Genomic DNA, 12,900 nt, shown 5'->3' with positions numbered 1-12,900 from the left:
GTCACGTTTTTCAGCTGCTGGCTCCGCGGGCCAATCAGAAGCCAGGAAATCTGAACAGTGGGCGGGAGTAGCGGTGACGTGTACGCTACTCCTGACTAAACCACGCCCTTCACTACCAAATATGGCAGCGTGTCTGAACCTAACACCGTGCCCGTTTTGTCCTCCGCTGCCCCGGAACAATAGTCTGTAGGTGAGTGAAAGCGCACCGCCCGTCTGTGGTCTGTTTTCTGTTTTGGCGGCTGTAAAAGACAACTAAACTGCAACGGTTAACGGCTGTTTTTGCCACCGTGCTCCGCATGTGACCGAGCGGACAGGGGAGGGGCGGCGTGTCTCGTGTATTGTACCGTGGAACACCGAGTTCCAGTGAGCGTAGCTGGGCGGCAGCAGCAGCCGCGGCCACACCGACGGAAACAAGTCACCGAGACACAGCGGACACCTCCACCCGGCTGAAAGCTCGCATCCTCCGGGTTTTAAATCAGCGTCGTGGGAGCATATCCGAGGACAACGTAACTCAGGCATATTCTTTAGTGTTTCTCTAACGTTTTGTGGTGTTTTTTGTAACGTCAACTAACCCTAACTGTAAGTACTTCGCGTCGGTTAACGTTAGCTTTTGAATTAACCGTTAGCGTTAACGTACGCTAATGGTAGCCAAAAAAAGTGCTAACTTTTATTATTGTGTTCATTCATGAAGTGTTCGTTTGTGTTTAGCTAGTTAGCTAACGTTAGGTCGTCTTATATCAACAGTTAAAGCTAATGTTAACGTGCAAAATTAACGTTTGTGGTTTCAGCTTATTCAGCGTCTATCAGGCACACTCAACTTGTTTTGCATGGGGGCCACTTGTGCAAAATGACAGGAGGCCAGGGGCCAGTGCAGCAGCCCCAAACATGTTTCTAGGATTTTAGGACATTTTTTGGATTTAGGACGTTTCTAGGACGTTTCTAGGATTTTTAGGATGTTCCTTGGACCTAGGGCTTTTCTAGGTTTTCTGACATTTCTGACATTTTTTGGGTTGTATGAAATTTCTTGGATATTAGGGTGTTTCAAGGATTTTCAGAGATTTCTTAGGTTGTTGGACATTTCTTGAATTTGAGGGCGTTTTAAGGATCTAAGATGTTTCGAGGATTTGAGGACTTTCTAAGTTGTTTGGACGACTCTAGGATGTTGTTACATTTCTTGGCTTGTAGGACATGTCTAAGATTTTAGCACGTGTCTAGGAATTAAGGAAATTTCTCAAATTTGAGGATATTTCTTGGATTTTAGGATATTTCTATAGTTTTAGGACATTACTGGCCCAGCTTGGACCTTTGTCAGGGTGCAGGGGATCCTCCACTGGCTCTTTTTTGATAAACATGTTCTATTTTGATGCTGTTTAATGCACTCTGGTACCTTATGTGTACTAAAATTGCAAAAAAAAGTGTAAGTGCATCTCTTTTAGTATAGTATTACCAACATATTATGATATGGCTATGCTGCCCAGCATTGGTGTAGTGGAGGTTACACATGTAGTGGGGGTATAACCACCTCTTTTTCTGACCGTTTACAGTATACTCACCTATCAGCCAAAAAACCTTTGGAATATATAGGAAAATATAGCCACTTCAGACTCAGTAACCTACCATCTACCTAGTAGTACATCCACCTTATCAACTACACCACTGTTTAACTGAACCTCTTAACTAAAGCATTCTGTGTTTATCTTATATATAAGAAATAATCTTCATGTTCTTTCAATGCTGATGTAGTTACTGTGAGAGCTTGTTGAGTCAAGGATGTCATCAGAACAGCAAGAAAGGAGAAGAGCGCTGAATACTTTAATATTAATATGGGTGCTTTGACAACATGTTTTGTGCGATAGCTATGGTGTTTGATGTTTTTATTCAGTGGCATTGATTGGGCAAAACTAAAGGAGGATGATTTAAATGCTGTTTGTGGGGAAAAAAAGATGGCCAAACAGGTAATATAAAAGGTGTCATTGTTAATTATGCTCACCCTGAACTGTCCAGTAAGGTCAGACAATGTATAATGTTAATGCAGCCTGTAAAACCATTAACAGCTGTTTTATATCACAATATTGAAATAACTATAGTATACCCACCTATCACTGAAATACACCTATCAGCCATGATTTTAAAACCATTGACGGGTGAAGTGAACAACATTGACCATTTTGATACAATGCAATGTGACGCTGGGAAACGTTTTGTTCTGACATTTGTGTAGATGCCACCTGTCGCCCTTCACCCACCCAAACACTCGAGGCTATGCGGCACTCCCTTTGGTTGTGGCCCTACAGCAGGACAATGCATCATGCCACACCCCAGAAACTGCTCAGAAATGGCCTGAGGAATGTAAGAAAGAGCTCAAGACATCAACCTGGCCACAAATATCCCAGATCACTATCTTAGCGAGCTTACATGGGACGTGCTGGTTCCCGAAAGATACCCAGGAACCACAACGAGGTTTCCTTGGATTTTGCTCTGGCCTGTCGATACATGGACACAGGCCTTTTTGGCTTGTCCTGAAGTGTCTGGCACTGGGGTGCTGGTGGCGGATCCTTTGGGTTCTATGGATTGTGAGGTGAGGTACCGGGACATCCGATACTCGATCAGATTTGTAGCGAGGGAATTTGGATGCCAGGTTGACACCTGACGCTCTTTGTCAAATTCCTTGTGTGTGGCTTGGCGCATTGTCCTGCCTGGAGGGTCATCAAGGGAGTGCCATTTCCATTAGGGGGGTTACTTTGTTGCAACAGTGTTTTGGTGGGTTGAGTGTTTTGGGGGGCATCCACATGAATCCCAGGACCCCAGGTTTCCCAGCCCAAAATTTCTTGATAACAAAATAGTCAATGTTAACTAGGGGTCATCAGATTATCAGCCTGGCGGATTATCGGCCCGATATTTGACATTTTGCCAATTATCTGTATCAGCGTTTTAGGTAAATGATCATACATGAAATTAATTAAAGAAAAAGTGTGCGTATTATGCTCAGCTAACACCAGGGGAGGCAGTCTGCAATACATGCAAAGAAGTGTCAGCGTGGGAGGAACTTTTACTGTAAAACCTCATTGAGTTTGAGTATAATCACTATCTGTATCGGCCCGACAAACCAATATCGGTTGATCTCTAAGGTTAATCTCTTCACCTGTCAGTGGTGTTAGTTTTATGGCTGGTCTGTGTATAGGAGAGTATACCCACTTCCTTCTCGTTAACTACCCACCTCATCACCTACCACTACGCCTATGCTGCCAGGCTCTAACTTAACCCGTCAGCTAACGCTTTTTGTCTTGTTATAAATGTAAGTGCACAACTCCATTTTCTGTCATTGGCCATGTAGTTGCTGTGAGAGCCTGCTGAGCCAAGGACGTCGTCAGTGCAGCAGGAAACGAGATGAGCACCAAGAGGAAGGCAGAGACCCACTCGAGGGCAGCAAACAGACCACGCATCATGAAGTCTGCAGGCTCGCGAACTGATTCAGAGCGAGACTCTGGATTCTCAGGTTTGACCAAACTCCTGTCACAGTGCTTAGATTACACTGGATCACTTCACTGAAGCTACTCTTCCTCCTGGTCTATAGATGCAAGCTCAGAGCACATGAGCAACATGGACACCACAGACTCTGAGGACTCACCCCGCCCTGTGGTGCAGCAGGGACCGCAGACTTCCTCGCAGCTGGCTGTGGTGGGAGGCTCCTACTCCAGCCTCTCTCCGATGATCATCATGAACAACGTCCTCCTCAAGCAGGTACACTGCTGCTACTCAAAACTATAACATAACGCTGATAACTTGATCTGTGTGGAAGAACTTATTCCCCGTTTCTACTCAGATTCATTCCTAAACCTTAAATAGGGGTGGGCGATATCGTGAATATTCTCTTTTCACATGCAATTTATAAAATGACTGTATTGTGAACATCGAGTAGAAATTGTTACGTCGTTTTTGTAAGCAAAATGCGTTTAGGTTCTCAGGGTTGACACAAATGAGTGACCAACAGGAGGGACGTAAACTTGAAGTAGAGGAGCTCAAAATGAAAGCCGACTTATTTCAAGAATGAAAATAGGCAAAAAGATGAGACCGTGAAAACCAAAAATGATGTTTAATTGATTTCTGGTTCTCTAATGGGTCATTTAAGATTTTATGACAAAGATTATGTCTTCAAACATTTTGTTGAGCACACCAGTTTAGTTCAACTCAATGAGATCACTCAAGTCTGCATTAAACCTTTTAATTTTTAATGATTAATTGAAATTACTTATTTCCATCATATCACCACAATGTTGCTGACAGTGCTGTTCTTCTTAAAATAACTTGTCATTTTTGTTTTTTGCTTATGTAGAATTGTCACTGGCACATTTTGTACCTCAAGCTGAGTTATTTTTCTGTATTTTTGTGTATCCTTAATATTCATACTCCATTATGACGAACCCAATGTGGGTGTAACCTGCATGTGCATTTTGTCTGAATGAATGGACTGCATATCAGCACTCGTCATCTGACCCTGGGACAGAAATTCATTAAGTTCTATTATCGGACAAAAGTTCGTTTGGGGCACCTAAAGATGAAGAGAGAGAAGCGGAGAGCGTGAGTGTGAGGGTTAGCAAGAGTGTGAAACAAAATGGATCTGTTTTCAAATCCGTGACTATCTAAACCTGAAATATTTTCTTTTACTGTAATTTATAATTTGCCAAGTGTTGTCATCAAAACTGTGTGTGTTTTAATTTGTATTTATCTCATATTGAATGCATATAACCACAATTTTGTCATTAGTCTACATAATACTTGCCTTGATAGGTTATATTTTTCAAGTTCACATATTTTTATTTTCTTTTTCTCTGTTAGGAGATGCTCACAAATTCAAATAATTTATTGGCCTATTGAAGTGTATCATATAAAATAAAATACCTACAGTTATTATGTTTAAAAGAAAAGCAAGAGTGTGAGTGAGACATTAAAAGGTCAAAGTGGAGCTTTATTTGATTATTATGTAACGTCACTCTGTGGTTTAATGGTAAGGTGGATACTCCGCCGCAGACTGGAGTCTGACCTGTGACAGCTGCCTCATGAATGAGTCAGACTCAGGTTGTGTAGTCAGATCTGCATCAGACACCAATCCTCTAAACGGGGATTAGTTATCTGAGAACATCTAATTGGGTTGCTATGTGGCTGTGACAGTGCTCTGTGGGGAGCAGTGGAGACACTATTATAGACAGTTAATCATCAGAAAAAAACATTAGAAGTTTTGACAATTTAAATGATTAAAAAAGGACCAATGAAATCCTTTTTAATGATTATCCCCACATTCCGTGTTTTTGTTTTATTCTGAGCCTGTTTTGTCATTAGAAAAGTGTACTATCATGTCGTGCATAAATAAAATGTCAACAATTTGATAAGAAAAATTAATGAGTATGAATAATTTTGAAAATTTTGAAGACAACATTTCATTAGACAGTGCTCTGATACGTTTCCTTCCTTTTGTGACAATGTCTTTAGAGGATGTTTTCCACATTACTGAAGAGTCCAATAATGTGGAAGACACCCTTTTTTTAGCTTAGGAGCTCTTGCTCCTAGTTTCAACATATAACAACCACTTTCTGCTTTTGAAAGTTAATTCCATTTTTATCGTCAAATTCTGCTGTTCCGTCTGTGTTTTCTGCATCGCTGCACTCATGGGACCCTAATTAAATCTTATTGTTCCTGTCGCACACAAAGTTTATGATTTATGGGTTTGTTTGCTGCATTAAGTCATTAATTTTGCTGGAATCTCTGCTTTGTGGATATTTGTGATGGGTGTTTGTCAGGGTGTTAGTGTTTCATGGACTAAATGATTAATTGGTGCGATATGTTCATGGTTTCTGTTCTTATCTTCTGCGAAGAGAGTTGCAGTTGCTCACTTTTTGGAAAAAAAATCATTTTATTGTTCTCAAACAAACAAAGGAAAACGAACAAATGTAAAATAGGCAAGTGCTCGTGGGACCCGTTTTTTTTAATGCTCTCAATTTTGTCTTTGTTCCCTTTGCAGCCTCGTGATAATCCTCCTGCTCTGAAGCCCTGGGGGTTCAGTCCTACAGTGGAGGTGGTCCAGCCCGTGGTCCAGCCTGTAGTCCAGCAGCCTCAGGTGGTCTTCCTTCAGCCTGTGGTCTCTCGTCAAGCTTCACCTGCCTCCAAAGAAGCCTCCTCTCGACACAGGCGCCCTAAGAAGTATCTTCCAATCCTGAAATCTTACCCCAAGATCGCTCCACATCCTGGGGACAGCTCCAGTTCCTCAGGGAGAGGAACTGCTTCCTCCTCCTCCTCCTCCTCCTCCTCCTCCTCCTCGTCTTCTTCAGGGTCAGAGAAGGGCAGCAGTTTGACCTCCAGCCACCGGGAACATTGTTTGAGAGAGAAGCAGCAGAGAAATCTGTGTACTACTAAATCAGCCTCAACCACTCCCAGTCTTCCTGTTACCCCCGCCACCACGTCCCCTCTGCTCCAGAGCCGACTCTCTGTCCCCACAACAGAAACCAGGGCCAGCAGCAGTCCTGCCAGGGAGAAGCCTTCATTAGTTGTCAGCCAGGCCGAGTTTCCCACTTCCCTGTCTGTTACTCACACCACTGGCCCTGTTCCCCGGATGGTCACCCAGGAGAGCAGCTCGCCAGCAGAATGTAACCTCAGTGACAGTGACGCTGACATAAAGAGGAAGCGCTTCTGCAACACATACAACATCCTTAGCAAATCCGGCCTGCTGGACATTGCGATGCGCACTAAGGAGCTCACCAGGCAGAACCGACGCACCCAGAGCGACCTGGACCGGCTAAAAGAGCACACAGACCTCTTCCTTCAGGCTCTGTGTAGCGGCGACAACAGCATTTTTGTAAAGCTGCAGGCCAGCCTTCAGGAGGAGGCTGGAGAGAGAGAGGGAGAGAGCTGCCCAGACCAGCTTAAAGGCAGATTAGACCTAGACTAGGGCGAGAGGGTAATCCTTCAGACTGAGATGGGTAAAGGAAGGCCAGTGTTCGGGGGGGGGGTGGTGTGTGTAGAGACAGATGGACCGAAAGTAATGTGCTCCTCAATACACACCCAGCCCCCAACTCTCTCATTCAGACAGTGTGCTGTGGCCTACATTTTGGCTGCCGGCTGCCTGAGGGCCCTGACACACCAAGCCGACCTCGAAGAATCAGTGCAGTTAAAGACTTTTTGTTGCCTCTTTTGTTAAGAGTTGTGCTTGGACTGATAAAACTGTAGCTGACGGCCAGTTGACAGCGAGCACATAAGTTTTGCACCTGTGAGAGAGGTGGTCAGCTTTTACAATCCAGGAAACATCACTGAGAAGCAAACTACCATTTTTTTTGCCACTGAATTTGTGAAACTCGCTCTGAATTCATGACGCTCAGATTATGAAGTGAGAATATCGGTATAAGGAGTATATTAATACATATATATACACGTTTGGTTATTTATAATGCACTGGGGCAGAGACGGTGCAGTAGAATGTCAGGCGCATCGAAAGTGAAACTTAACCGTTCATTCTGCTGGGTTTAAAACTTCGCTTTCACTTACAAACATCTGCATGATATGATTATATTATAATGATTTCAAAAATACAAAACATGAAAGAACACCCACCGCCCCCCTCGTCGTCAGCTACTGCCACACATACTGTCATTCTGTGGGAAACACCGAATCATGTGTGAATATTCGAAGCTTCGATTTGATGCGATGGGACTTGAGGGTGTCGTTCATACACACTATTATGACCTGACTTTGGTAGAACTTGGTGCCACTGCCCTTGTGTTATAAAGAGGGGGGAGAGAAGGTGGAAGGTGGATTACTGTGTGCAGTTTTTGTGTTAATTATTAATAACTCGAACACTGTGGGTCAGGCCAGATCACTAGATGCAAAGCAAACACCCACAGTTTTCAGCTACAGTTAGACTCACCTGTTTCTATTCTTTGTCAGACAGTAAATTTAATTGCTTGAAGCGGGGGTCAATGCCCGCGCTGAGGACACTGGCTTCATTCGTGTCCGACACTGGCCACCTTCTTTCCTCCACCAATTTACTAGTGAAAAAAAAAAAGGGAAGCATCAGAGGACTGATTTAGATTTTAGTTACCATGGAAATGATTAAAGCTTTCCAGCATGTGGGGCATGTCTTTAGCTTGTGGACAAAGAAAATAATAGAGGTGAAAAAAACGAGAAGAACCCTCACTTAATCAGTGAAATCATGGATTTGCAGGGTCACTGAGACCTTTCACCATTTATTCTGTCCCTGAATCAACAAGCTTAATCACCCAGACAGCCACAGATAAGGTCGAGCAGTGCCATCAGTGAAGGACACACTGTGAGAAAAAACTATGTGCGATGGTCGGCCACACACTGACGGTGCTGTTCGGTAAGCAGCTGCCGACTCGGTGTGTTTGGGACCTACGGTGAAACGGGGCCAAAACCACAGCTCAGTTCTGCTACACTACAGTCTGACTCGACTCTTCCGCTGAAACTGCCTCTCTGTTGCACAGAAATCTTTTGCTCATCGGCAATCAAGATCCTTGAGAGATTTGGATCCCATGCATGAAGCAGTGAATACAGCTTTTTGTGTTGTTTTTTATGCAAAATTTAAAGACTGCATATGTAAACTTTAACAGTGCATGGCCAGGTGTTCTCATGTAAAACTGAAAAACAGCTGAAAATGTCTCTCTACTTTGATTGAATTCAGTTGACGTTTCTGTTGTTTCAACAGTTTTGCATCATTCATGGTAGTCCTCTCAGCTATGTTCCACTGACAGACATCCAGTCAACAGTCAAAGAGTACGCATAATCCAAATTATTTTAGGCAGCAGTTACAATTATGTAAAGTTGATAATCATTATGACAGGCTTATGGAAATGATCTCGTGTCACATTGAATGGCCTCCTGCCAGGCAGCATCTTAAAACAGACAAATGTGCCTAAAGTGTTTTTTTTTTTTTTAAACTCCTGCTGCATTTTGAACTTGATGTGGAAGATTTGGCACGCCTCGATGACTGTTTCAAGTTTATCATTCCCATCATGTTGATGGCAGCTGTAGTGCAAAGTGGCTGGAAGTGAAGCTCTTAACAGACATTCAGATGCTTCCTGGTAACATCCCAGTGTAAAGAGTGCTTCCTGTTGTATATTTATCACTAACTGGTGTATGAGTTCTGTCATTTTTTTTGTGTTTTTTTTATATAATCATGGATGTAATTTAGCGTGTATTGTCTAATTTAAGTGCAGACTTTTGAAAGCTTTGTCTGTTTTTCACCTGTATGAAATGATCATTTTGTGAACCACTAAGACGAACATCAAGTCGAGTTTCTTGATTGAGACCAGCTCAAATTTGGGCCTCATGAGTCCGGAAAAAGTTTGTTGTCCGAATTAGGAACAGTTTTTGATGCTTCATATAAACTTTTTGTATGTTTATAAATTATGGCCTTAATATCCAAACCTTGTCACAGAGCTTTGCATTTGCACTAAAGTAATCTGAGAGCAGCTCTTAAGCAATTTCTGGGCAGAATTTAACGGCAGCTACGGTAGCACCTTTTGAGGCAGTCTTTTTAAATTACTTGAAGTGCATTGAGAGGCATCATAAGCACACTACCAGTGTATACGTACTATTCCTAACGGACAGCTGTGCATAACACTTACATTGTCCAATTTTCTTTTTTTTAATTTCTTGCAGTTTCACACTTTTTGCATTTTCTGTGTCTTTAACTGTATTTTAATATTTGATGTAATAATTAAATATTTTTTTGATCATTTTCTCTTCAGTCAGATGCAACGACAAGTACTATATTCTTGGAATTCATGTGGATATTGTTGTTAAAGGTCCAGTGTGTAGGATTTAGGGCGATGTAATGGCAGAAATCATATATGATAAGATTGTGTTCTTAATGTATAATCGACTGAAATTAAGAGTTTTCGTGTTTTTGTTACCTTAGAACGAGCTGTTTAAATGTAAATGTGGAGCTGTTCCTCGTTCTCAGAGTCAGTCATGTTTCTACAGCAGCCCAGAAGGGACAAACCAAACACTGGCTCTAGATAGGGCCATTTGCATTTCATGTCAGCCGCTATAGTTTACAGCCCCTTAATGACGAGCCAAAAAGTGTTGTAAAAACACTGATTTTTAACATAAACTGTTGTATTCGGTGTTTCTAAAGGTTTAAATTACATGGTCTGTTTGATTTGGAGCCGAAGAGAACTCTGCGGTTAATTCGGCCACCAGTAAAATCAGCCAGCCCGAGCTAGCAGCCCGTCGGCAACACCCGAACAGCATCACAGACGCACAAAAGTGGGATGTAAAACTGCTTTTTCAGCGTTTTTACAGGTTTTAATCACTTGGTCCGTTTGTTTTGGAGATGAGGAGACCTCTGCTGAAAATCTGCTCCCGATAAAAATGTACAATGTACAATGGAGGAACCAGAGGGAATTTCAGATGGTTGTAATCCCCAATCCTTGCCACTAGATGTCACTAAATCCTACACATTGCTCCTCTAAAGCTTTTCTGTACAGTTAGAAAATCTTTGAAATGATCTGTTTGCCTTCTGCTGAAATTAGGTCTGGCTTATCCAATACTCGAGTGAAAATATATATAAAAAAAAAAAAGGTCGAAGTTTTGTTTAAAAAGCACAACAACAATGGTCATGTCCAGCCTTTTTTTAAGAGGTTTACTTTTTCGCTGCCATCAGCTTTAAACATAGCACATGAATTCATGAGAGCGGCTACCATGAGCTCACTGTCATATAACGTTTAGGATAGTTTATGTATCCGATCATATGTTTCTGTTCATATATGCTACATGCTGTTTAAAGATTGTTGTTGCCGTCGTTGTGAAATGATCATGTTATGTGACCGCAATTTTCTGATAACTCAAAACGGCTAGTTTTGCTTGTACAATACGACAAGTAATTTTATAACACTGGATTTTGAAGTTTTTATTCAAAATGTGGGCCTTTTTTCATTTTAAAATATTTGTGAATATTTTATCAAAATGTTTCATGATGGACAAAATGATCATCAGCCCAAATAATTGCTGTTTTTTTATGTGAAACAAAGGAATTGTGGTGGAAACACCTCAGTAGATTTAGGCAGATTGGATGTATTGTGGTTTGCCGGCAATCCATTTTCTATTCTAAAAATATAAATGCAAAACATCAGTTATAAATAATGATACTTCAGCTATATCAATCAAAAATCTCTGCTTGAGAAAGGTTTTGCTGTAACATGCTTTAGGAATATTTTTGTACATTTACGTTAGAGGCTCATTGCTGGTGTAATAAATGTCATTCCAAAGAAACTTTACTTCTTGGATATGATTTTATATGCTTAATTTTTTCACTTTATCGCTGAATTAATGCTGCTGCCTCTTGAGTTTTCAAGTGTCAAGTCTTGGATCTTTGATAGAGGTGAGAGGGACTTGAGGTGTTTATTTTTGCAGTTTTCCACACACCTCTCATCTGCCTAGCAAACCTGGAGATGTGGAGAAATTAAAAATAAACCTCTGCTCGAGTTGTGCAAATGGACAACAAAATCACTGAATAATGAGATGATTTACCAAAGTGAGAGATTATACCATAAATATATCTACATATATCTGTTCCTCTGCAGTCAAATATTTCTTAGGTTTATTCTTTACATTTTTGAAACTAAAGTTGCTGTGCTTGTTGTAAATATCCCAAATCATAAAATATGTGATTTATGGACATCAGTGGTAGACACCTTATTTGTTACACACTTTATACTTTGTTAACATACGGAGGATTAACCATTTAATCTCTTCAGTGTACCTCCCCTCAAATAGGCCTTAATTAAGGGATCTTGTTAAATAATTTGCAGTAAATCACTAGATTAAAGTCTTTGGTGGGACACTGCACAGCTGTCGTATTAAGACAAGTGTTGTGTAGTTTAGTGACTGTTACTCCCCCCAAATTCAACCTGAACCTGAAGATCTCATCAGTCATAATAACAGAAGAATACCTTTGTGGATATGAGGCCTTTAAATTAAGCTTTCAAATATTTGCACTTGAAAATACAGCTGAAAACTAGCAACTACTTTCATGATGAATTAATTCATCTTTTTTAAAAAGTGGAAAAATGCACTTCACAGTTTCCCAGAGTCCTTCAAATTGCTTCTTTTGTAAAACCAACAGAACAGAAAAAGGGCAAATTCTCACATTCAAGAGGCTTGAAGCACCAAATGTTGCACATTTTCACTTGATAAATAGTTGGTTATTCGTATAATCGTTGCAGCTCTACTTAAATTTACAGCCAAAAAAAGAAGGGGGGATTCTCATCTTGGCTCCAGTTTTTGTACACTACTGCTCTTATAGAGAAAATAATCAAACAAATAATTAAATTTCTGATAAAATACACAACATCAATTAAGATGAAAACAAAATATGTTGTCAATTGTAGTTGCAAAATAAAAAGGTAAAATCACAATACAATAAAAGGATGAAGACATTCTCGGGTCACTTACTGTAAACCTACAGTATATTTAATATTTCAGGTATTTTGAATGCATATATATATTTATTTATTAACTTGCAATAAAGCAATAAAGCCTTAATACCTCTGTGATTCCAGAGTGAGTCGTCTGGTCGGACGTTGTAGTTTACAGTTTTGACCACTGGATGGTGACAATGATACAAGATCCTTGTGTGGAAAACTTTTCTTTTTTTTATTGAGCGCTTATTATTATTACCAGGGGCAGATGTAGAGATTTGGGGTCCTGGGGCCACAGGCACAATGTCTTTTTTTCAACATTTATCTTGATTTAATATAAAATATACCTAAGATATGTCTTCAGTGTACTCAGTGATAGTAAAGAAGCTCCTGAAGGAAAAAGGTTGGGAACCACTGTACACGGTCCAGCCATATATTATTTATTTATTTATTTATTTATTTTACATTTTTG

At 40.8% G+C, this 12,900-nt stretch overlaps 1 protein-coding gene across 1 annotated transcript; it reads left to right on the top strand.

Moving 5' to 3' along the window:
* The first annotated feature begins 196 nt into the window (after positions 1 to 196).
* On the top strand, positions 197 to 11,285 carry cipcb (CLOCK-interacting pacemaker b). Its single transcript, XM_088089402.1, is given in 4 exon segments — positions 197 to 3,496; positions 3,575 to 3,741; positions 6,017 to 6,876; positions 6,878 to 11,285. Coding segments are annotated over 4 exon segments (1,188 nt in total). The 5' UTR covers positions 197 to 3,387; the 3' UTR covers positions 6,930 to 11,285.
* The last annotated feature ends 1,615 nt before the right edge of the window (positions 11,286 to 12,900 follow it).

Source organism: Plectropomus leopardus, chromosome 16, assembly GCF_026936395.1.
Source record: "Plectropomus leopardus strain MGB_pleo_1.0 chromosome 16, ASM2693639v1, whole genome shotgun sequence".
Lineage (NCBI taxonomy): Eukaryota > Metazoa > Chordata > Actinopteri > Perciformes > Serranidae > Plectropomus > Plectropomus leopardus.
Note: the sequence above shows the minus strand (reverse complement) of the source record. Positions and strands in the feature narration are given on the sequence as shown.